This window comes from Salmo salar, chromosome ssa05, assembly GCF_905237065.1.
Source record: "Salmo salar chromosome ssa05, Ssal_v3.1, whole genome shotgun sequence".
NCBI lineage: Eukaryota > Metazoa > Chordata > Actinopteri > Salmoniformes > Salmonidae > Salmo > Salmo salar.
Genome location: NC_059446.1, coordinates 31,922,244 through 31,949,447, shown reverse-complemented (window position 1 = coordinate 31,949,447; position 27,204 = coordinate 31,922,244). Strand labels below are relative to the sequence as shown.

The following is a 27,204-nucleotide window of genomic DNA, read 5'->3' as shown; positions in this document are numbered from 1 at the left end:
CTACCAAATTCCCTAAAATGATGTTGGAGGCTGCTTATGGTAGAGAAATTAACATAAATTCTCTGCCAACAGCTCTGGTGGCCATTCCTGCAGGCAGCATACCAATTGCACGCTCCCTCAAAACTTGAGTCATCTGTGGCATTGTGTTGTGTGGCAAAACGGCACATTTTAGAGTGGCCTTTTATTGTCCCCAGCACAAGGTGCACCTGTGTAATGATCACGCTATTTAATCAGCTCCTTGATTTGCCACACTTGTCAGGTGGATGGATTATCTTGGCAAAGGAGAAATTCTCACTAACAGTTTACATGTTGCATTTATATTTTTGTTCAGTGTAAATGGGAAAGGCATCACCAATGACTCTAATGCCATTGATTCCAATGAGACTGGTTTGGATTTCTCCCTGACCACAATTGCCTCCATTCTGGAACTTTGAGGGTTGGAGAGAGAGGAGGAAGGCACCAGCCCCTGGAATGGCTCCTCCCAGGGTTCTGAACAAGAGGAAAGGCAGAAGCAACACATCGGAGCTCTTAACCTCCAACTCCCAGAAGGAGGCACTAAGCCTACATATACAGTATATACTGACATCTGCACTTAGCTGTCTCATGACGTCAGAGGCATATCAGAAATGATTCAGCAGTGGACTGATCATGGCAGCAAAGGCATGTTGTGACTCACTGTCTGAGTGCTATGTGCGTGCGTGTGCGTGTGTGTGTGTGTGTGTGTGTGTGTGTGTGTGTGTGTGTGTGTGTGTGTGTGTGTGTGTGTGTGTGTGTGTGTGTGTGTGTGTGTGTGTGTGTGTGTGTGTGTGTGTGTGTGTGTGTGTGTGTGTGTGTGTGTGTGTGTGTGTGTGTGTGAGTAAGCACTCCCCAAGAGTGGCTTAGGGAAGTTCCTGGATAATTGGTCATGATCATTTAAGTGTATGGTCATCACTCAGCCCACCTCAAGTCTTCACCATAATACACCCCCAAGTCTCAACTGTAACTAGAAGTAGCTGAAGGCTTAATGACTCCAAATTATTTTATATACTAGCTAGCTACAGACCGGAAGGCAGTGGCATCATAGGAAATGAATGAAAATGCAAGCCACATGCTAACGATACCAAGACAATACCGACATTATTTGGATGTCATATTATGACCTATTTGCACACTTGCCCTTATTAAATTGAGATCCCCACATCTCCCATGCAATATGCTGCAAGGTATCATTCAATTAATAGTACAACCTCAATAACGCATATTAATGAACCCAAGTCGATCTCCATTACCAAGCAGCAGCACCAAAGGGACTGACACCTTAGGGATTACTATTCAGTAATTATCCACGTTAAAATATCAGGTTGATATTATATGACTGGATTGACACATTGCAGCTTCATTTATTTTATTTTTCTTATCCACAAAATGATGATATATTATATTACAATATTATAGTCATTTGTATTACTTTCTACTCCTTATGGATCTGAAATGAATGGAAGTGTGAGCAATATGGTTACAACATCACCTGTCAGCCATATTTCTTACCCCTATTCGGTCATTTAAGATCTGCAAGGTGCGCTCAACGAGGAACCCCAGGGATAGAAGCATGATATTAAGGTATCCATTAGGAGGAATCCCCAAATACCAGGATGTAATATGCCTGCTATAATGGCCTCCATTGGTTGGAGATTAGGTCTTTCATGACAGGATGATGGAAAGATATACCTACTTACTAGTTATTTACCCACCACCACCATCAGCAACTAGCAAGTGAGTGTCCCTATCCTTCCCAGAGGTAAGAGGAGAACGGAGAAGAAAACAGAGGCCTCATTCCAGTAGTACCCTATAGCATCCCTCTGTCCTCCACTAGGTGATCATATGAAACACACAACCTCCAGGGGAAATTTGACATTACATGTACATTTGAGTCATTTAACAGACGCTCTTATCCAGAACATCTTACGTTAGTGCCTTCGTCGTAAGATAGCTAGCTGAGACAACAACAATTCACAATCTTTGCAAGTACATGTCATCTGCAAAGTTAGCCCTAGTAGGGAAATACAAGTGCATAGATTTTTTTTATACAAGTGCCACAGGATTTTTACAAACTCTTTAAGGAGGTAGGGCTTCAGAAGTTTTCGGAGGATCAATAATTCAATTAAATGACGGAACACACGTCATCAAAGTCTGTAGATTACCCACCTTGATTTAGAGGCCAACTCACCATTCTAAGGCAAAGACTAGTTTGGGCAGATCAGTGTGATTTATTCAGCTCGGAGAGGCAGAGCATGCATTACAATGACTGTGTCTCTATCTTTTGTAATAAACAGAAAACTGAAGACGCATTATCAGGTCCAAACCATGCAACCCTGTGTAGAAGTTGTATTTTCTTTAGTACTCTGTTAAACCATTTTTATATATGTGGATTGTATAAGGTTTACTGGAAGTGCTCTTTGAACATGAGTGTTTGGTTAAAAATTAGAGGCTTTCTAGAAACTGAAGATGATTAATCAGGTAAACAAGATGATGATCGCAAATCCGGACTGGTGAATGGAAAGCAAAAATATGGCAACCTACATAAGAAGCAAGAATAACTTGGTATATGGTTTACAACTGGGAATTTCATTACACTGGTCGATATTGCCTACTGGTGCATAAATATGAAGAAAAGTACATGGATGGTGTTCAATTAAATTAAGTTAGAGAAATCATGTAGATCATAGAATTGAGTCAATTAAATCGCAAAGCAATATTGTAATGAGTTTCACAATCAATTAATCCGAACCAATATCTGTTTGTGGTGAAAGCTCAGTGATTCTCTCAAGGAAGCATTGGAATGTATTCAAGATGGTCTAGGGCTGGCCTCTGAATTGGTTGGACACCTTGGTTGGACCCCTTAAATTATATTCGTCAGCAGCTTCTTCTGTAATAAATTGACTTTATTAAAGGTGGCAGGTAGTCTAGCGGTTAAGAGTGTTGGGAGAGTACTTGAAAGGTTGCTTGTTCGAATCCCTGAGTCGACTAGGTGAAACATCTGTAGACGTGCCCTTGAGCAAGGCACTTAACCCTAATTTCTCCTGTAAGTCACTCTGGATAAGAGTGTCTGTTAAATGACTAAAATGTAAGTTTAATAATAACCTGTTCTAAGGTGATTTCAAAGTGTGAACAATACAAAAGCAACTGATGAATCATAAAAATATAATATAATATATATCAAGTTCATTTCTGTACATGTTCCTATGTGTTGTGCTGATGGCTATGGATCTATAACCTATTTCAGTCAACACAGAGCAATAATGCTGTTTGAGTTAACTTGGGTTTTATCTCCGCTTTTTAAGTCCTGGGTGTTCGGGAAAAACCTCTGTGGGGAATTGCAGAGTAAGCCTAATTACCTGGTTTTGGCCAGCCTGTTCAATCCCAACCTCATTGTTTTGCTCCTCAAATGAAACGAGATAGAAAGCTGAAAAGGGGAGGATGAAAAATTCTCGACATGCGCCCTAATTTCAGTAAACGTGTCAATCTATTACAGTGGAATACTGGAGGACCCTCTGTTTACATATGAAAATGTGGGAGATTCAGTTAGTTAAACGTTAAAGGAGGCCTCATATTCTGTAAATCCATAGAGGTCCCTAACGATGTTTAGCTTGTGAACTGCAGTACAAACCAGGTATGATATTACAGCTTATTGTGGTAGACTTGCATGGTTAGTAATTCCAACCACACAGCTTTTGACCATGATTGGGTTTGTTTGATCTTTGTAAGCCAAAGTGCTTAAATGGGCGAATGTCACGTAATGCACTGAATTTACATTTACAGTACAGTACAGTATATCCAAGGCGCCCAGATCCTAATAATTACAACAACAATAGTAACAATGATCATGATGGAGCACTAACAAAGCCCATCAATTAGTTTGTTTGTTTTGTACATTACTCAGTGTGTGGGCCCATGTTGTTCATGTGGGCTCACTAAAAGCAACGGATGATGCCGTGGTGCTTGTTTTGCACTCGGTGGGTGGAGAGAGAAATATCTCCAAATTTCAGGTTTGAATTCCATAGGAATCTGTGACACCCACGTCAATCTGTAATCCTGGCTATTAGAGGGCTTTAGTTTCGATACGTGCATCATCATCACTTGGGTTGCCATGCACACACAAACGGCTGGCTTTGGAACAAGGCTTGGGAGAGTATTGCAGTTCCAGGGCACTTTATAGTAATGGCACAGTGTTGATTTGTCTGCGAACAACCTGCAGGCATGCTACTGTGTTTTCTCCTATAAATGATGTACTTTAAAAGACATACAGATTGTCTACTGTGTGCATATGTGTCTGCTCAAGACGGATATATATCTATGCCTTTTGCTAATTCAACTGTTTAACTGGGAGAGATTTACATTAAATTGGGGATGATTTAACCCTACCCATCTCTAATCTAATTGGAGGAAAGGTTAAATCAATGTGAATCTAATAAGGCCAAGAAAACATTGCAAGCCTCCAAATGACTGCACATGGAATTCCATTCAATAATCAGTCAAAGGTTAACAGGCAAAGACGATTAGCTGAATCTGCTACTAATTCCTCCATCTTATTGGCTAAAGGTGGCCAATATTCTGCTATTAATTTTAAATTGCAGTAAATGACATCATTGTCCTGTTGAAAATATGGACACATGCTGATATGATGTTGCTACAGTATATCTGCAAGGCCAATACAATGTTGGAGGACAAAGGGTTTGGGCCTAACAAAGGTTTGAACTAGGCCAAGGACCAATGATGTGCACCAGCATTTTTTGATGGGCCCAATAATTTAATTACATATAGAATCCCTATTAATTCAATAGGATCTCTGTGGGCCTAGTCTTTGTGGGCCTAGTCATCATTTAACTTTTAAAATGTATTACCTTTTATTGTGGCATAAAGACAACCAGTCATGGTGTTTTCATCTGATTGTCAAATGATCACTACCCGCGCACGTTCATTCACACGCAAAATATTTCCAACCTCCAAACAGTGGTGAACGGAATACACACAAAAACAAATCTCATACACAAAAAAAACTAAAATTGTTCTGATATTTGGCTATTGTAATTAGGTCAGAATGTATGCGTCGACTGTTGACGCGCGTGTCTCGGGTGTTGGCCACTCATCTCTGATTTGGCAAAATGTCAGTGTTCTCGGCGAACAACGTCGCATTTTGGAGCGTAGGTTATACCACCGGTTTTCATGTCCATTCGCAATTTTTTTTTATGCCTTTGACATGCGGTAATGATAAATAATGGTATATTACCCTACCGTTTTCTTGACATTTTCTTTTAATTATTGTGATAGGCTCATGTTTAACGTACCCCCACAATTTATTTTGCCAGACCACTTACCAGACCGTACCACCTTAGTTTCACCCCTGTTTAAATGCAATGTGAAACCTTTGCAATCTGATTACGTCTGTGTCAATGATGTGATAAACCAAAAAAACCGAGGTGCTCAAAAACCAAAAAAACGAGGTGCTCAAGAAACACCTGACAATGGATAAGTAGGCCTAGACATGTTGTCCTTTGCTTTCATAACCAGCCTTGAAGCAAAATGCAATGTGTGTGTGTGTGTGTAGCCTAATGGAAGGCTACCCTAGATGGATGTCACCTTAAAAAGGATGCATTCAACCTCATAGATTCACAAAAGCAGTCGCCTGGGACAATATAATGTAGGTCAGACATGGTTAAAAGGCAGCAAGGCAGGTATATCGCTGGTCATAAAAGCCGTCCACTTGGTATTCTTGTTTGTCGGCTATATACGGGTAAACTACTCAAAAAGACACTATTGGACCGAACGTGGTGGGACGCACAAAGACTGGACCGCGTCAATAATTGATCGCTCTCTTTCGGTCAGAACGTGGGACGTTTCAGAAGGGAGCTCTACATGTGATTCAGTGAGTTGCTTCATCAGCAGCAGGCAAGGCAGCTGCAGTTCCCCTCGTAAACACACTCATATAGCCAGTGTGGAAGAAGGAGCAAGGACATACCTTTTTGCCAGGAAACAGGAGATGCTAGGCGTGTGCACTTAATATCAACGTCTGCCATTGCAAAAAAAAACTTCATTTTTGAGAGTCTTATTGTCGTTTTTGATAGATTCCCAATCGCCGGACAGGTAATTATTATGAGCGCTGAAGAAAACCCGGCTGTCGGGTGAACTATGTTGAAGGTTGAGAAAGGAGCTTTCCACCAGCAATGGTGCTGAAACCTGTCTTTGATCGAAAGGAAGTGTTTCTGTATCACCGCAATCATTTCCATGGTGCTTTCACAAATGCAACGCTTTTATTAATCAGTTTTATGTTCAAATTGACTGATCATCTAAATACATACGCTATTTTTGCAATAGGCTACATGCAATCAAAAAGGCATGGTTATTGTTCATGAAACAACATCGTAGGTTATAGGAATTAGGAACATTGATCGTTTCTAGATGGGTTGACAAACATTTGGAATCGTAAAAATATAAATTATCTTTATTGGAAGTTTTCAATATGAGGAGGATTATTGTGTATTTTGGTCGTCACCCTTCACCTCTGCTACTCCCGGGAAATGTGGAGACCTCTAAGAAATAGTTAAGTGTCGGTGACATATTTTAGACTTTGAGTAGCCTACCAATAAGAACATAAGTTTCGATATAATTCTCAATAACAAACCAGACATAATCAAATGTGATGTTTTAGGCTAAAAATGAACATACTGATAAGTGTGTAGGAGAAGTGTACAGCACCATATTGTTATTTGTGCTCGTGAAAAACGGTACATGCATGATTGTGCATGCGTCTGCGTTTAGGCTATGAGGTCGGATATATTGACGGTTGGTGTTCTTCCTATGGGCCCTAAAACAGTCAGTCTACCTATGAGCTATTACCTGCTTATTTTTATTGGTGCTAAGAGGCATATTCAGTTACTTACATCAATGGATTCATATGGAAATATGGCTGAATAGTGTTTTAAAAGTTTCTTCAGAGTAAAGGGTTTCGGTCAGGACAGGTTAAACGTTTCAGTGGGAACTCAACACCAACTGTTTTTCTTTTTACTCTAGATCGGCCAATAAAGGACTATTTCTCCTGCTGGACCTGAATGTAAGATCGCGAGGATAAAGAAAGTCAGGAATCAAAAGCCATCATCATGGATTTTGTTATGAAGCAAGCGTTGGGAGGTAAGTTGCTAACCTTATGCTACCACTGCCTGATGAGATCATGCAGTCTTAGGCTGTTGTCTCTATGGGGAGATACCGGAGCGTCCGAGTGTCTTCCAGTCTCCCAGACTATAGGTCATGACGAGGTCCGTTAAGGCGACTAAAACCACTTTGTTTATATTGGTTAATGGGTTTTTGGAGATACACAACTATCACGTTATTCGGTTACATTTATAGTTATGTATATATTCTGGGAAAGTAAACTTGGAATATTAGCTATGCCAGTTCATCATTGTAGGCTATATTTTTCTTGGTGAAATTTGAACACGCATAATTTATATATTTAGAAGGTTTGGATGTTTATTGATCGATTATGTCGAAAATATCATAGTATTTTGAATAACCACTGTTTTGGTTATGCGCAATTGCGCACTGCATCTCCAGCAGTTAGTCAGTCCCTTTGTTGAGAGCTATTGGCAATTTTGCGCATTTCAGTATCTGCACAGGTGCATTGCACATGTTTTAAAGCCCGAATCCTTAAAGAGCTATTTACTCTTCCATGAAGTTCATCTGGAGCGTAGGCGTTGAATAATTGTACTTCCAAAAAACGAATACAGTGGAAGCCTACCTGTAGCCTTCCAATGAGCACCATTACAAACATTATTACTGTGCAGTAGTACATCTTGACTTTGTGCTATTACTCCTTATCTTCCAGCTGCAAAAGCCTATCAACACTAATTTAATGTTCAACAATTGTATTAGTGCACATTAAATATGCATGATTTTATTTTCATAATTACTTGAGGAAAGATGTCCCTATGTGGGATTAGCATATAAAGTAATGCATTTTTTAATGAATGTAACAAATTGATCCTATCATCAATATGCAAATCAATCTAGTGGATGGTGAAGTAAGTGTCTTATATGGAGAGGTGCTAAACCTGGAGATAGACTGTAATAATACAGTAAACCTTTTCAAATCCTTACACAGCCTCCTCCCTCCACACACACACACACACACACACACACACACACACACACACACACACACACACACACACACACACACACACACACACACACACACACACACACACACACACACACACACACACCCTTGTCTCTTGCCATAAAAAACATGACTTGCCATGCATCCCTGTCATCGATGGCTTTAGACAGCTGTGCGTTCTGAGACCCGATGATGGATACGCTGGAGAAACCAACACTGACTGATTAGGGAGAGCAAGGGCTCAAAGAGGAAGAGATGGGATTCATTTCATTAAACAGCTGCTAGATAAGGCAGTTTGTCAGGGCCTGTGGTCAGCTGTACCCAGCTACATCGATAAAGAAAACGAGTAGAATCCACTGAATTTTGTGCAAAGGGATTTCACACATGAAGAAATAGAGCTTGATGCCAAGGTCCTAACCTTCAGCAGTTTGGAGACATGTTTTTGTTTATTTCTCTCCTATTGATATGGGAAATGTGTGTGTGGAAGAAGATTGCCTTTTGGTTAATGAAGTTTAGCTTGCTTCCCCATTGTAGACCTTTACACTGGCGGATTTGGACACTGATACACGCCTAAATTGGAATGCAGTGGCTGTACAGTAACATGTTATACATGACGTCAGAGCTCTGACTCTGCGCTTCACAGCGCTGTATGGGTTTTGACTGACAGTCGCGACAAGAAGTTGCCTCCCTCCCGCTAATTAGGCAACTTTTGAGTTTTTTGTTGTTGTTGTCTCAGTGAGGGAAATGCTGTAAATTAAGAGGACACTATGTATTTTGAAAGATGAGAAGTTGAGGAATATAATAAATTGTCACGTTCGTGTGTATAGACGGACCAAGGCGCAGCGTGAGTAGCGTTCCACATAATTTATTAGAAAGTGAAACTTAGCAAAATACAAAACAATAAAGACTAAACGAACCGTGACGACAATGCAGTGCTAACAGGCAACTAAACATAAACACAATATCCCATAACCCACAGGTGGAAAACATGCTACTTAAGTATGATCCCTAATTAGAGACAACGGTTACCAGCCGCCTCTAATTGGGAATCATACACAATCACCAACATAGAAATACAAACCTAGAACCCCACATAGAAATAATAAACTAGACTAACCCCCCAGTCACACCCTGACCTACTCTACCATAGAAAATAAAAGCTTTCTATGGTCAGGACGTGACATAAATACTGCCTTGATGTCATACAAGCAAGCCAAACACATGAGTCCAAATGTGCACTTCACGTTTCCATATCATAAAACACATGTCAAATCAAATCAAATCAAATGGTATTTGTCACATGCGCCAATACAACAGGTGTAGACCTTAGAGTGAAATGCTTACTTATTACAAGACCTAACCAACAATGCAGTTAAAAAAAAAGAAGAAATAAAAGTAACAAATAATTAAAGAGCAGCAGTAAAATAACAATAGGTAGGCTATATACAGGGGGTACCGGTACAGAGTCAATGTGCTGGGGCACCAGTTAGTCGAGGTAATTGAGGTAATATGCACATGTAGGTCGAGTTATTAAAGTGACTATTCATAGATAATAACAGAGAGTAGCAGCAGTGTAAAAGGGGGGGATGCAAATATTCTAGGTAGCCATTTGATTAGATGTGTTTCCATACCAGGCAGTGATGCAACCAGTCAGGATGCTCTCGATGGTGCAGCTGTTGAACCTTTTGAGGATATGAGGACCCATGCCAAATCATTTCTCCTGAGGGGGAATAGATTTTGTCGTGCCCTCTTCATGATTGCCTTGGTGTGCTTGGACCATGTTATTTTGTTGGTGATGTGGACACCAGTTCTTAACCTGCTCCACTACAGCCCCATCTATGAGAATGGGGGCATGCTCGGTCCTCCTTTTCCTGTAGTCCACAATAACCTCCTATGTCTTGATCATGTTGAGGGAGAGGTTGTTGTCCTGGCACCCCATGGCCAGGTCTCTGACCTCCTCCCTATAGGCTGTCTCATCGTTGTCGGTCATCAGGCCTACCACTGTTAAGTCATCGGCAAACTTAATTATGGTGTTGGAGTCGTGCCAGTCATGAGTGAACAGGGAGTACAGGAGGGGACTGAGCACGCAACCCTGAAGGGCCCCTGTATTGAGGATCAACGTGGTGGATGTGTTGTTACCTACCCTTACCACCTGGGGGCGGCCCGTCAGGAAGTCCAGTATCCAGTTGCAGAAGGAGGTGTTTAGTCCCAGGGTCCTTAGCTTATTGATGAGCTTTGAGGGCACTATGGTGTTGAACACTGAGCTGTAGTCAATGAATAGCATTCTTACATAGGTGTTTCTTTTGTCCCGGTGGGAAAGGGCAGTGTGGAGTGCAATAGAGATTGCATCATCTGTGGATCTGTTAGGGCGGTATGCAAATTGGAGTGGGTCTCGGGTTTCTAGGATAATGGTGTTGATGTGAGCCATGACCAGCCTTTCAAAGCACTTCATGGCTACAGATGTGAGTGCTACGGGTCAGTAGTCATTTAGGCAGGTTACCTTACCTTACAACATGTAATTAATGGGATTGGAACCAGGTGTGTAGGAAGACTAGACAAAACCAATGGAAAATGAAAAACTGATCAATGATGGCTAGAAGACCGGTGACGTCGACCGCCGAGCACCACCCGAGCAAGGAGGGGCATCGACTTCGGCAGAAGTCGTGACATCATGACATCTTTCTATGCGTGTCACGTATACTCCCTCTCCCGGCGCTCAAGGTCGTCAGCCTGCTCGTTATTATGCACACCTGTCACCATCGTTACGCTCATCAGCGCCTCATCAGACTCACCTGGACTCAATCACCTGCCTGATTACCTTCCCTATAACTGTCACTCCCTTTGGTTCTGTCCCTAGGGGTTATTCACTCTGTTCGTGTTTCATGTCTGTACGCTACTCGTGTTTCTGTGTTGTGCCATATTCATTTATTTATTAAATATGCACTCCCTATATTTGCTTCCTGACTGCTACATGTTACAATGCAGATCAAATTATGATCTGTTTCCCTGAATTGCATTGGGAAACACTGTAATATAACATAACTTTGCTAGTCATGTTGGCAATTAAACAGGCTTTCAAATGATGCCCACCTGACCCGGATTGCGATTTATAATGGACCGTTTTTGGATTACGTAAACAACAACAGTAATTGTGTGAGGGCAGGGATGCAGGGTTGTGTTCCAAAAAAAAGCCAGCTACAAGTGTGTTTGCTCTAGTTCCTGAACGGCACAGCTAGGAGAGCTCAAAAAAGCCCCTTATAGTTGAAGACTCTTCTTTGAGTCAAAAAAAGTGCATTTATATTACTTAGTAACTGTGCACACTTTGGAGAGGTGTACTGTATGGCCACTTGGAGACACCAGTTAGACCCCACATTTCCAGAAATTGTCTTATCATGTTACTGAATGTATCCAGATTATTTTCAGATTTCGTTATCAACAAATGCGGCGAAAGTACAATAAATGTCAAATGCACATAAAATCAACACTGTACTGTTTGTATTCAGTCTTGTGTCAGGTGAACTGTTGTGTCCTCACCTTTGGTTGAATAATTTCCCCATGATATCCAAACTGTTCCCTTTCAGTTGTTACTTTTTTTTGCCCTATCCATATACAGTGCCTTCGAAAAGTATTCAGACCTCTTTCCTTTTTCCACTTTTTGTTACGTTACAGGCTTATTCTAAAATGGATTAAATAATATTGAAATATTTCTCCTCATTAATCTACACACAATACCCCATAATGACAAAGCACATTTTTTTTTTTTTATGTTTGCACCTTTATCCCCAAAAATAACTGAAATACCTTATTGACATAAGTATTCAGACCCTTTGCTATGAGACTTGAAATGGAGCTAAGGTGCATCCTGTTTCCATTGATCATCCTTGAGATGTTTTTACAACTTCATTGGAGTCCCACCTGTGGTAAATTCAATTGATTGGACATTATTTGGAAAGGTACACACCTGTCTATATAAGGTCCCTCACTTGAAAGTGCAGCGCAAGAACCAAACCATGAGGTCGAAGGAATTGTCCGTAGAGCTCCAAGACAGGATTGGATTGTGTCGAAGCACAGATCTGGGGAAGGGTACCAAAACATTTCTGCAGCATTGAAGGTCCCCAAGAACACAATGGCCTCCATCATTCTTAAATGGAAAAAGTTTGGAACCACTAAGACTCTTCTTGGAGCTGGCCGCCCGGACAAACTAAGCAATTGGGGGAGAAGGGCCTTGGTCAGGCAGGTGACCAAGAACCTGATGGTCACTCTGACAGAGCTCCAGAGTTCCTCTGTGGCGATGGGAGAACCTTCCAGAAGGACAAACATCTCTGCAGCACTACACCAATCAGGCCTTTATGGTAGAGTGGCCAGACAGAAGCCAATCCACAGTAAAAGGCACATGACAGCCCGCTTGGAGTTTGTCAAAAGGCCCCTAAAGGACTCTCAGACCACGTGAAACAAGATTATCTGGTCTGACGAAACCAAAATTGAACTCTTTTGTCTTTGAACTCTTTGGCCTAAATAAAGAACTCTCCGGGAAGAAGAAAGACGGGGGTGTATTTTTCATGATGAAATACTCATGGTGTGATTGTGATAACATACAGAAACTCAAGTCCTTTTGTTCACCTGACCTAGAATACCTCACAATCAAATGCCGACCGTATTACTTTCCAAGTGAATTCTCTTCAGTATAGTCACATCTGTGTATATTCCCCCTCAAGATGATACCATGACGGCCCTCAAAGAACTACGCTGGACGACTCGATCTGGAAAAACATTGGACCACTGCACCACTGCTACTCAACTTTTAAAATGCCTACAAGGCCCTCCTCCACCCACCCTTTGGCAAATCTGATCACGACTCCATTTTGCTCCTAACCTTCCTATAGGCAGAAACTCAAAAAGGAAGTACCCATGCTAAGGTCTAATCAACGCTGGTCTGACCAATCGCAATCCATGCTTCAAGATTGTTTTGTTCACACGGACTGGGATATGTTCGGGGTAGCCTCTGAGAATAACATCGACGGATGCACAAATACGGTGACTGAGTTCATCAGGAACTGTATAGGAGATGTTGTACCCACTGTGACTATTAAAACCAACCCAAACAAGAAACCGTGGATAGATGGCAGCATTTGTCCAAAACTGAAAGCCCGAACCACCGCATTTAACCATGGCAAGGTGACTGGGAATATGGCCGAATACAAACAGTGTAGTTATTCCCTCAGTAAGGCAATCAAACAGGCCAAAAATCAGTACAGAGACAAAGTGGAGTCGCAATTCAATGGCTCAGACATGAGACGTATGTGGCAGGGTCTACAGACAATCACAGACTACAAAGGGAAAACCAGCCATGTCGCGGACACCGACATCTTTCTTCCGGACAAGCTAAACACCTTCTTCGCCCGCTTTGAGGATAACACAGTGCCACCGACGCGGCACTCTACCAAGGACTGTGGGCTCTCCTTCTCTGTGGTTGATGTAAGTAAGGTATTTAAGCTTGTTAACCCTTGCAAAAATGCCGTCCCAGACAGCATCCCTAGCCGCATCCTCAGAGTATGCACAGACAAGCTGGCTGGAGTGTTTACGGACATATTCAATCTCTCCCTATCCCAGTCTTCTGTCTCCACTTGCTTCAAGATGTCCACCATTGTTCCTGTACCCAAGAAAGCAAAGGTAACTGAACTAAATGACTATCGCCCAGTAGCACTCACTTCTGTCATCAAGAAGTGATTTGAGAGGCTAGTTAAGGATCATATCACCTCTACTTTATCTGACACCCTAGATCCACTTAAATTTGCTTACTGCCCCAATAGATCCACAGATGATGCAATCTCCAACGCACTGCACACTGCCCTATCCCAACTGGACAAAAATAATACCTACACTACCATTCAAACGTTTGGGGTCATATCTCTGCCATATCCCTGTCCAGTGTTTGTGTTCTTTTGCCAATCTTAATCTTTTCTTTTTATGGGCCAGTCTGAGATATGGCTTTTTCTTTGCAACTCTGCCTAGGGTTGCAAAGGCCAGCATCCGGGGTCGCCTGTTCACTGTTGACGTTGAGACTGGTGTTTTGCGGATACGATTTAATGAAGCTGCCAGTTGAGGACTTGTGAGGCGTCTGTTTCTCAAACTAGACACTCTGATGTACTTGTCCTCTCGTTCAGTTATGCACCTGGGGCTCCCACTCCTCTTTCTATTCTGGTTAGAGCCAGTTTGTGCTGTTCTGTGAAGGGAGTAGTACACAGCATTATACGAGATCTTCAGTTTCTTGGCCATTTCTCGCATGGAATAGCCTTCATTTTTCAATCAGCACGACTGTTTTCAGCTGTGACAACATAATTGCAAAAGGGTTTTCTAATGATCAATTAGCCTTTTAAAATTATAAACTTGGATTAGCTAACACAACGTGTCATCGGAAAACAGGAGTGATGGTTGCTGATAATGGGCCTCTGTACACCTACAGTGAGGGAAAAAAGTATTTGATCCCCTGCTGATTTTGTACGTTTGCCCACTGACAAAGAAATGGTCAGTCTAATTATTTTAATGGTAGGTTTATTTGAACAGTGAGAGACAGAATAACAACAACAAAATCCAGAAGAATGATTTGCATTTTAATGAGGGAAATAAGTATTTGACCCCTCTGCAAAACATGACTTAGTACTTGGTGGCAAAACCCTTGTTGGCTATCACAGAGGTCAGACGTTTCTTGTAGTTGGCCACCAGGTTTGCACACATCTCAGGAGGGATTTTGTCCCACTCCTCTTTGCAGATCTTCTCCAAGTCATTAAGGTTTCGAGGCTGACTTTTGGCAACTCGAACCTTCAGCTCCCTCCACTGATTTTTCTATGGGATTAAAGTCTGGAGACTGGCTAGGCCACTCCAGGACCTTAATGTGCTTCTTCTTGAGCCACTCCTTTGTTGCCTTGGCCGTGTGTTTTGGGTCATTGTCATGCTGGAATACCCATCCATGACCCATTTTCAATGTCCTGGCTGAGGGAAGGAGGTTCTCACCCAAGATTTGACGGCACATGGCCCCGTCCATCGTCCCTTTGATGCGGTGAAGTTATCCTGTCCCCTTATCAGAAAAACACCCCCAAAGCATAATGTTTCCACCTCGATGTTTGACGAGGGGGATGGTGTTCTTGGGGTCATAGGCAGCATTCCTCCTCCACCAAACACGGCGAGTTGAGTTGATGCCAAAGAGCTCCATTTTGGTCTCATCTGACCACAACACTTTCACCCAGTTGTCCTCTGAATCATTCAGATGTTCATTGGCAAACTTCACACGGGCATGTATATGTGCTTTCTTGAGCAGGGGGACCTTGCAGGCGCTGCAGGATTTCAGTCCTTCACGGCGTAGTGTGTTACCAATTGTTTTCTTGGTGACTATGGTCCCAGCTGCCTTGATATCATTGACAAGATCCTTCCGTGTAGTTCTGGGCTGATTCCTCACCTTTCTCATGATCATTGCAACTCCACGAGGTGAGATCTTGCATGGAGCCCCAGGCCGAGGGATATTGACAGTTATTTGTGTAATCGCACCAACTGATTGACAGTTCTTTTCGAATAATCACACCAACTGTTGTCACCTTCTCACCAAGCTGCTTGGCGATGGTCTTGTAGCCCATTCCAGCCTTGTGTAGGTCTGACACTAGAATTGACTAGAATTAGCCTGATTAACTAGAATTGACACTAGAATTGTCATTCATAACAACAGGAAGTTAATCAGGCTAATTGTTCTGAACCATCTTCATTACCATAATATCATAAAATCTTGTCCCTGACATCCTTGGAGAGCTCTTTGGTCTTGGCCATGGTGGATAGTTTGGAATCTGATTGATTGATTGCTTCTGTGGACAGGTGTCTTTTATACAGGTAACAAACTGAGATTAGGAGCACTCCCTTTAAGAGTGTGCTCCTAATCTCAGCTCGTTACCTGTATAAAAGACACCTGGGAGCCAGAAATCTTTCTGATTGAGAGGGGGTCAAATACTTATTCCCCTCATTAAAATGCAAATCAATTTATAACATTTTTGACATGCGTTTTTCTGGATTTTTTTGGTTGTTATTCTGTCTCTCACTGTTCAAATAAACCTACCATTAAAATTATAGACTGATCATTTCTTTGTCAGTGGGCAAACGTACAAAATCAGCAGGGTATCAAATACTTTTTTCCCTCACTGTATGTAGATGTTCCATAAAAAATCTGCCATTTCCAGCTACAATAGTTATTTACAACATTAACAATGTCTACACTGTATTTATGATCAATTTGATGTTATTTTAATGGACCAAAAAGAAGGTAATTTCTAAATGACCCCAAACTTTTGAATTTCTTATGTATGTAAGAATGCTGTTCATTAACTATAGCTCAGCATTCAACACCATAGTACCCTCCAAGCTCTTTATTAAGCTCGGGGCCCTGGGTCTGAACGCCACCCTGTGCAACTGGGTCCTGGACTTCCTGACTGGCCGCCCCCAGGTGGTGAAGGTTAGGAAACAACACCACTTTGCTGATCCTCAACACAGGGGCCCCACAAGGATGCGTGCTCAGCCCCCTGCTGTACTCCCTGGTCACCCATGACTGCGTGACCATGCATGCCTCCAACTCAATCATCACGTTTGCAGATGACACAACAGTTGTAGACCTGATTACCAACAATGACGAGACAGCCTACAATAGGTGGCTTCCACCCGGTTACGCAACCCTTCATCTTAGAGGCTGCTGCCCTATATACATAGACTTGACGTTTTGCCTGTTTGATTTCCTTACGGAGGGAATAACTACAGTGTTTGGATTCGGCCATATTCCCAGTCACCTTGCCATGGTTAAATGCGGTGGTTTGTGCTTTCAGTTTTGCGTGAATTCCGCCATCTATCCACAGTTTCTGGTTAGGGTAGGTTTTAATCGTCACAGTGGGTACAACATCTCCTACACACTTCCTGATGAACTAAGTCACTGTATTTGTGTATTCGTCTATGTTATTCTCAGAGCCTACTCCGAACATATCCCAGTCTGCGTGATCAAAACAATCTTGAAGCATGGATTCCGATTAGTCGGACCAGTGTTGAATAGTCCTTAGCACAGGTAGTCCTGTTTGAGTTTCTACCTGTAGGAAGGGAGGAGAAAAATGGAGTCATGATTAGATTTGCCGAAGGGAGGGCGGGGGAGGGCCTTGTAGGCATTTCGACAAGCTGAGTAGCAGTGGTCTAATGTTTTCTCAGAGTGAGTGCTACAGTCAACGTTTTGGTAGAACTTCGGTAGCGTTTTCCCCCCCAAAAAAGATAAATCCACAGATATAATAAATACACGCTCAGTATATGTGGTTTCCAGTTTGCAGTGAAGTCCAGTGAAGTTCTTTAAGGGCCGTCGTGGTATCAGCTTGAGGGGAAATATACACGGCTGTGACTATAACCGAAGAAAATGATCTTGGGAGGTAATACGGTCACCATTTAATTGTGAGGTATTCTAGGTCAGGTGAACAAAAGGACTTGAGTTTCTGTATGTTTTCACAATCACACCATGAGTAGTTAATCATGAAACATACAACCCACCTTTTTTCTTCCAGGAGAGTTCTTTATTCCTGTCTGCGCGATGTACTGAGAACCCAGCTGGCTGTATGGACAAAGACAGTATATCCTGAGAGAGCCATGTTTCAGTGAAACAGAATATGTTACAATACCTGATGTCTCTCTGGAAGGAGATTCTCGACCTGAGCTCATCTATTATATTATCCAGAGACTGAACATTAGCAAGTAATACACTCTGAAGCGGTGGATGGTGTGTGCGCCTCCTGAGTCGGACTAGAAGTCCACTCCAAATACCTCTTCTCAGCCGGCAGTGTATTGGATCATGAAACACATTTCATGAAGCTCCCGATGAAAAGTTATTGTGCTGATGTTGCTTTCAGAGGCAGTTTGGAACTCGGTAGTTAGTGTTGCAACCAAGGACAGACGATTTTTACACACTAAAGTTCCGTTCTGTGAGCATGTGATGCCTACCACTTCGTGGCTGTTGCTCCTAGACGTTTTCACTTCACAGTAATAGCACTTACAGTTTACCGGGGAAGCTCTAGCAGGGCAGAACTTTGACAAACTGACTTGTTGGAAAGGTAGCATCCTATGACGGTGACACTTTGAAAGTCACTGAGCTCTTCAGTAAGGCCATTCTACTGCCAATGTTTGTCTATGGAGATTGCCTGGCGGCGTGCTTGATTTTTATACACCTGTCAGCAACGGGTGTAGCTGAAATAGCTGAATCCACTCATTTGAAAGGGTGTCTACATACTTTTGTATCTATAGTGCAATAACAAGCCACTGTAATGCACTTTTGATCAAATTTAGAACGCTCAGTCGGGCATCAGTCCTAAAACGAATGTTAAAAAATATTGTGACAAAACATGCAACCCATGAATAAGAGATTTGGCGAGGCATAGTCCTTAAACCCCACCATTACAAAGGTATAGTTACAGGAGTAATGGACTGGGTGGAAGAGAAACACAGCAATCTCTAAATGATTGATGTATTGGCATTTGCCCTCATCAATCCTGTGAGGTCTGTCTTTGGCATGTCCCTTTAAGGTCACTATGTGTTTTCCGTGCTCATGTTATAATGATGATAGATTCCTTCCACTGTAGTGGGAGAGAGGTTAGATTGACCAATGACCACTGGAGGTAATATCCCAAGAGGGGTGTGCTGCGGACTGCTGTCAATCAAAGCTCCTAATTTGGAATTCCTGGTGTTAAAATCTGTTGGTTTAGTTAGTGAATATCTGAACCCCGGATTGTGTATCTATGTATAAATAAACACAATTAGGAAGTAATGTACTACATAGATATGCAGAAACACAATAGCAGTGGCATTATTATAATTGCTGTAACCACAATCATTACCATCATCATTATTACAATAATCCCACATCTCCGAACCCACGCTCAGCAGACCGTGGAGTCAAATAAGATTTTCTTACCCTAACTACAGTACAATAACAAAACCGCTTCCTTAGCTTCCGTGCAGCTAATTATGTTTCCAAATGGCTCTTTTCTTTTAGCGTGGAGTTGGAATCAAAACAGTCTACCTGTGACTCTGGGGAGTCGAGTGTGTGTGTGCCGCATGAGCGCTGCCGCTTATTAATTTAGAAACAGCTAATAGTGTATACTATTCAATGTGTGTGTGTGTGTGTGTGTGTGTGTGTGTGTGTGTGTGTGTGTGTGTGTGTGTGTGTGTGTGTGTGTGTGTGTGTGTGTGTGTGTGTGATGACCAGGAAGTTAGCGGCAGTATCACAAGGGGGGTGACAGAATCAATACAGCATCCATGACGAGGTAGTCAGGAAGGGATCCACATGCACTGCTGTGGGTTCAATGGAGAGATGAAATGGAGAGGTTGGGTTACTGGGAGATAATGGTGACATCCTCCTTTAATAATGAATATTTATTCTCTTCTCTCAATAGGAGGGTTACTGATGTAGCACGTCTACTCTCTATGAGGAGTTATACAGCACCATCAGGAGGAAGTAGCTGCTGAAATGAAAGGGAGATAGCCGCTGAAATGAAAGGGAGATGGCCGCTGAAATGAATGGGAGATAGCTGTGAAATGGAAGGGAGATAGCGTGTGAAATGAATAAATGGTTTAATTTGCTCTGAATTTATTGTATTTATGGCTCAGAGTCGAACCTTCTCGTACACTCACTCACTCCCCCCCTCTAACACACACACCTGCAGCATATTACAGCATATTGTCTGTTTTACCATGATGATTCCCAAGCCCTCTGTGCAGTCTGTGCAGGCAGGCGGGCTGAGGCGGATGTGTTGGGTTGAAGTTCAGACAGGCTGTGTCCAGCATGGAGAGTTCTTTAGGGGTCGGCAGCTGTACATTCTACTCCTGGCCAGCCCACTTGGCCGGGCCGGCCCTTGTTGGCTGTAGGCAGTAGGGATTACGGCTGTGCTGTAGACCCCTCATGCCATCATGCCTCATGCCATCCTGGGGACCAGAGAAGACACCAGCCACAGCAGACACAAACGAGCATACGAACATGCACACACACACACGCACACGCACACGCACACACACACGCACACACACAAACTGACAAAGCCATTATTCACAGAAATACAAAGGGAAAGTTGAACATACACAAACAATTAAAACTAATAGCTAGACACACACACATTACTCTCGCTCATATGCACGTCACAGATGGGCTAACTTTCCTCTGTTGCGTCTGAGCGTGTCGTGTTGGAGTGACTAATTTCTTTGGCCTGGATATTTGAACCTATATTACAGCAATTCAACACAAAAAGCTCACTTCAGTTTAAGTCATAAAGCTGCTTCAGTGAGAAAAGCATACAATGCTTTTTCACACAGTTCCAACAACTTCAGAGCTTGGCATAGATTCACTTAGAGTATGAACTGATCTCATACAGATGTAGGATCTTAATTTGAGCCAGTATGCTACAGCAGGAAAATAATCCTGCAGCAACATGAAATGTGAATTATTATGTGGATTATGATTAATGGACATTTTTTTAAGGGACTGGTAGATTTTTAATTTGGGCAAATCAAGTCATTGTAAATTGCAATAACTTAAAGTTTAAAACTCAAATACACTACAGTTTTGCATTTCCTTCTGTGCAGGAAAATTCTCAGCAACAAAAGAGTGATCAAATTAAGATCCTACATCTGTACAGTTACTGTACATATTTCTGATTTTGGGAAGCAATTTTCCAGTTATTTTGAAGCCCATGTGTTTTTGTCTCATTTGAATCTGCTTGACCATTCATGAAGTTGAAATGATCATCATCAACAATTGCCTGGCATTGCCCATTAAGGCAACAGAGAGCCAAGTAGTACTTCAGACTATCCAAATATAATCATCATTTTTGGGAATGCTTTGAAGAGGGCTCCCGAGTGGCACAGCAGTCTAAGGCACTGCATTTCAGTGCAAGAGGTGTCACTATAGTATCTGGTTCAAATCCAGGCTGTATCACATCCAACTGTGATTGGGAGTCCGATAGAGCGCCGCACAAGTCGTCAGGGTTTGGCCAGAGTAGGCCATCATTGTAAATAAGAATTTGTTCTTAGATGACTTGCCTAGTAAAATAAAAGCTCAGAATCAGCAAAGGGGAATGACTGTCATTGGTTTAGAGCAGAGCACTGTAGTTGAAAATAACTAAACAGTTTTTTTTAATGAATCTTAGAATTATTTATTTATTGGAATCAGTTAATCTTTGTGTTATCTCTGCTGAAATGTGGACACAAATGTTATTTGTGGTCACGTAGCATTGAAACACTGTTTATCCTCTTGGTGATGTAAATCGTTTGACCTAATTTAGCAAAACTTTCTTCCACTAAAATAGTCACCCAGAATACATGCTGGGCCGTTCTTCTGTTCCCAATATTGAAAGTGAAACATTGAGCAAAACGTGAAAAGTTCAGTCAAGAGACTTAAAATGCTAGTATCGGGGCTGTTGATATAAAGGAACTACTTCTGTCAAAAATAGGCCTGTGACGTTGGCCATTAGATAAGCGCAAATTCTCCACTTGGGTCTCTCCGATACAGTATGCTACCCTGCATCACCCATAGAGACTACTATGTTACTGGCTGGCAGTATGTTAAGCTCCTTTGGCCAGAGCATCGGTTATCCTCACTGTGCCTCCTTGACCACCTTCCAAAATGGCCACCTCTTTCATATGTCATCTTGGCAGAAAATCCTGGTCTCCCTCTGCCAGGCTTTAGCCAACATCAATATAGTAAAGGTGAGATGTGGTTCCCTTAAGGTTACAGGCCATTCTGGTCTTTCCACATATTCACTTTTCCCTTACCTTCCTCCCTGCTCCCTCCCTGAAACTTAGTCAAACATAATGTAGGCTCATCAATTATGTCAACCAAACTGACTTTAAGGTCTAATAAACAGTCTGGTCCTGTTTGGTGTGCTAGGTCATTTATCATGTACACTTCTGGTGTCTGGTGCCGATTCCATGTGTGTCTGTTCATAAGTGTGTGTGTGTGTGTGTGTGTGTGAGAGAGAGAGAGAGAGAGAGAGAGTGTTTGTCTTTGTGAGAGAGAAGGAGGGGCAGATAAGGAGAGTGGGTCATAACAGCCCGCTCAGTACAGTACCTTTCATTCCATAAAACACAGCTTTTCACCCTCGCCACGGGATGACAAAATGAAAGGTGAAAGGTGAAATTGTAGTGTTACAGTCTAGCATACAGGTTATTATCCCAATGTCTTGCTGTAACCAAATAAAATCCCTGAAATCAAGATTTACGATGGAGAGTTGGCCTCGCATTTCCCTCAAATCATTTATTCAGTGGGGAACCCAAGGTTCAGATGAAGGTCAATGAGTCAGCTAATTAATCCACCAATTACCAAAGCCTGTATAATCCAATCCACCAATTGCTCTGCTCTGTTCATTATATTGTGCAACATTCTACACATAACTCCATATGGTGCCCTGTGTGCATTCTACTTCTAGTCAAGTAGAGCACAAGCAATGTGCCTGGTTGGTCATTTGTGTACAGAGCAGGCCTTTGGCCCCATAGCTTTGAAGGCTTGGGGAGAGGGACATGTGGACTGGGCTGGGTTCTGTCGGTGGAGGCCAGAGCGGCCAGAGCAATGCCCTGGTCTCTGCTGATAATGTCGGAGGCTGCGTCATGTGCCATCTGTCCAAGGGAGATTCCTCTCTTTCCTTGCTCCTGAAAAGGGTCAATTGGGTTTAGGTCTATTTATTTTCACTTTTTTTTACAAGATAGCATTTTAATTGTGGCTCGAGGAATGCTCAGTTGGCCATCAACTGTAGAGAATGGGAGGGTCAGTTTCAAATGACTTTAGGAGTTAGGTGTATAGGGAGCGGGAATCATTGAGGAAATTGGATTTTGCTATGATTCATCTGATATGATTCATCTGTCTCATGGTAGAGATCTTAGCAGATCAGGTGCTTTCTCTAGAGTCAAAACTCGCCTGTTTCCATAACTAACTCCACCCGTCACTTGAGAGAGGTGCCGTTGGATTGGGCATGACGGATGCATCGGCAACCTGTTTATGAGGCAGCCAGTTCCTATCATGCATAATAAGCAATTTGGAGGCCCTACTGTGTTTCTTTAACGGAATGTGAGGAAAATATGAAAATGAGCCCTTCTGCATTCTGTGCCTCAGCCTCACTTCATCAAATATGCCCTTCAACAAATCTGCTCTCTGAATTGATACGCTCTCAGAGAGAGGGAGAGAGACTGTTATTTACTCCTTGTTTTTTTTATCAAAATTCCATTCCACCTACAGTGTCTTCCAAAAGTATTCATACCCCTTGATATATTTCATATTTTGTTGTGTTACAGCCTGAATTCAAAATGGATTACATTTTTTTTATACTCACCTGTCTACACACAATACCTCATAATGACAAGGTGAAAATTTGTTTGTAGAAATGTTTGCAAATTTATTGAAAATGAAATACAGAAAAACCGTGTATCATTTACATATGTATTCACACCCCTGAGTCAATCATTTGTAGAAGCACCTTTGGCAGCTATTACAGCTGTGAGTCTGTCTGGGTAAGTCTCTAAGAGCTTTCCACACCTGGATTGTGTAACATTACATTCTTTAAACTCTGTCAGATTGGTTGTTGATCATTGGTAGACAACCATTTTCAGCTCTTGACATAAATATTCAAGTAGATTTAAGTCACTCCGTCACTCAGAAACATTCACTGTCTTCTTGGTAAGTAACTTCAGTGTAGATTTGGCCTTGTGTTTTTGGTTACTGTCCTGCTGGAAGGTGAATTCATCTCCCATTGTCCGGTGAAAAGCAAATTGAATCAGGTTTACCTCCAGGATTTTGCCTGTGCTTATCTCCGTTTCTTTTTATTCTGAAAAACTCCCCAGTCCTTAATGATTACAAGCATACCCATAACATGATGCAGCCAACACTATGCTTGAAAGTATGGAGAGTGGTACTCATTCATGTATTGGATTGGATTAGCCCCAAACATAACACTTTGTATTCAGGACAAAAAGGGAATTGCTTTACCCCATTTTTTGCAGTATTACTTTAGTGCCTTGTTGTAAACAGGATGCATGGTTTTAGAATATTTGTATTCTGTACAGGCTTCCTTCTTTTCACTCAGTCAATTAGGTTAGTATTGTATAGTAACTACAGTGTTGTTGATCCATCCCCAGTTTTCTCCTATCAAAGCCATTAAACTCTGGAACTGTTTTAAAATCACCATTGGCCTCATAATGAAATCCCTGAGCGGTTTCCTTCCTCTCCGGCAACTGAGTTAGGAAGGACTCTTGTATCTGTGAAGTGACAAGGTGTATTGATACACCATCCAAAGTGTAATTAATAACTTCACCATGCTCGAAGGGATATTCAATGTCTGCTTTTTTTCACCCATCTACCAATAGATCCCCTTCTTTGTGAGGCTTTGGAAAATCTCCCTGGTCATTGTGGTTGAATATGTGTTTGAAATTCACTGCTCGACTGAGGGACCTCACAGGTAATTGTATGTGTGGGGTACAGAGATGAGGTAGTCATTCAAAAATCATGGTAAACGTTTAAATGTAACTAAATGTAATCGAAAATGTAATCTACTATTTACCATGAGAGGGCCATAAACCATAACTAGTAATGCTGCATACTCAAAGAAAGGTTTAAATCTCACCTTTCTGGTAAAATAGTTATAAATTGCTGAGGTGTAGTCACCTTTGAGAACACAAGCTCAAGTACACAGTACAAATATGATAAAAATATGAAAATATGAAATATTTTATATTATGTATTTCCTATTCAACAAAACTGTATGAATAAAGCTCGAATTGACAAACACTACCGTTCAAAAGTTTGGGGACACTTAGAAATGTCCTTGTTTTTGAAAGAAAAGCTACTTTTTTGTCCATTTAAATGACATCAAATTGTTCAGAAATACAGTGTAGACAGTGTTAATGTTGTAAATGACTATTGTAGCTGGAAATGGCTGATTTTTTATAAAATATCTACATAGGCGTACAGAGGCCCATTATCAGCTACCATCACTCCTGTGTTCCAATGGCACATTATGTTAGCTAATCCAAGTTTATAATTTTAAAATGTTAATTGATCATTATAAAACCCTTTTGCAATTATGTTAGCACAGCTGAAAACTGTGGTGCTGATTAAAAAAGCAATAAAACTGGCCTTCTTTAGACTAGTTGAGTATCTGGAGCATCAGCATTTGTGGGTCGATTACAGGCTCAAAATGGCCAGAAACAAAGTGCTGTCTTCTGAAACTTGTCAGTCTATTCTTGTTCTGAGAAATTAAGGTTATTCCATGCGAGGAATGGCCAAGAAACTGAAGATCTCGAACAACGCTTTGTACTACTCCCTTCACAGAACAGCGCAAACTGGCTCTAACCAGAATAGAAAGAGGAGTGTGAGGCCCCGGTGCACAACTGAGAAAGAGATTGGTTTGTATTTGAGCTCAAATTCTAAAGGGATTGATTACCTTTGAATATTGAGATTGTGATTTTATAGCATTTCAATGCTGAAACTATTCATTGTATAGGATAAGAAGTGACATTTTGGGAATGTTGATTAAAGCATGTTGATACACAACATCCAATTTAGAAATAGGCTTCCTGGTTTACAGCTTCTCTACTTCAGAGACTATATCTCCAGCTTCTTCTGAGATGAATAACAGCACTACATCTTTGTAGGCGAGTAAGAAAAGACTTGCCGTGGGCGAGTGTGGGTACCTCTGCTGACCTGCGGAAGGTTGATGGATTCCCGAAAGCTCTCTGGTTGAAAGCAATGCCAGGCATCTAAGAAAAACAGCTTGAGCCATTACTGGAGGCTGGAGAGGTCAAAGTGTGCTTACTACTTTTTCCTCACCTGTGACGCCGATTGGTGCATTTTCAAGGCTCACTTGGTATTTACTGCTGTTGTTGCTTTCGCTTCTGAAAATAGTTCCTCAAATCCCTCTTTAATGCAAGTGAAGGGAAAGGGCTCTTTGAGGTGTTGCCTTTTGGTACGTGTGCTGGCTCGCACGCTTTCACAGCCAAAGAACATTTTATGAAGTCTATGTTCTCAGCTTAATGCTCACTGTGCATATAGCTCACGTGGAAAACAAATAGATTGACTATTTGGATGAGTCTGCACCATCAAAAAAGGTGGCGCAGCCATTGGACACAATAGAGTACTAATTAGTTTGCCGATGAGAATTGGTAGGCAAATGCTACACTTGCTTCAATTTAGGGATTGTTAATTTTGTCAGTGGCTTGGGATGGAAAGAGGATGGAATTGGCCACTTACATCCTGGCAATGAGTTATGGAAACCCATCCAAAATAAGGTCTGTTTTAGCATGGACTGGAGATTCTCCCCTACAAAACAACAATAGCAAATCAGATCACTTCATCAACTGGATTGACATTGCAGCCCTAACTTGTTGACAGATGTTTTAGGTTGGGGGTGCTGGGGGGGTTAATGTATTTTGATTCATCAGGGGGTGCTGCAGCACCCTTACTTCCCGCGGTTATGGAAGAATCTGGAGAGGATGAAAGAACTGGGAGGTTCACATAAAAGGGAAGGAGAGAACTCGAGTTGAATGAGATAGTTTTTGTATTTGTGGGACATGATAGAGGGGATGGCAGACAGCGGTGCATACAGAACTGCTCTGCTCTGACATAGAGAGAGACAGATGGCTTGATCCATTCTAGATGTGAGGGGAGACCAGCCATTGGCGTAAAGGTTATCTCCTAGACTCCACCACAGGGCAATCCACAACCCGATTGCCTCAGCACTCTCACCTGACAGACAATAATGCTTATTGTTAGCTTGACCTGGCTGAATGTCACGCTCGCACATTGAATCCCTGGTCTGACAAAATTATCCAATCGATATCAGCTTTAGGGCCCAATGCCTTTGAGAATGGAACATCTTTTAGATCGGGAAACAGCGATCATCTGGAGAGGGAATTGACAGGTTGGCTATCAGGAGGCTGCACAGGTCAGACATCAATAGTAGGCTTTGTCCTGGAGGACAACAGCACTGTGGTATCTCTCCAATCCATACCCTTCACAA

The 27,204-nt window shown here is 41.9% G+C and overlaps 1 protein-coding gene across 4 annotated transcripts in view; it reads left to right on the top strand.

The window, feature by feature from the left end:
* LOC106604630 (complexin-1) overlaps positions 1-27,204 on the top strand; it is a 78,702-nt gene that overhangs the window by 15,846 nt on the left and 35,652 nt on the right. For 2 of the 4 annotated variants that reach the window (XM_014199457.2, XM_045718051.1), the window contains one exon: positions 7,048-7,164. In XM_014199457.2, coding sequence (XP_014054932.1) covers positions 7,134-7,164 — 31 coding nt within the window. In that variant the 5' untranslated portion in view covers positions 7,048-7,133. Of the gene's footprint in view, positions 1-5,845; positions 6,121-7,047; positions 7,165-27,204 lie in introns of those variants that run through there. The other 2 variants (XM_014199456.2, XR_006769852.1) reach the window with 2 other exon arrangements.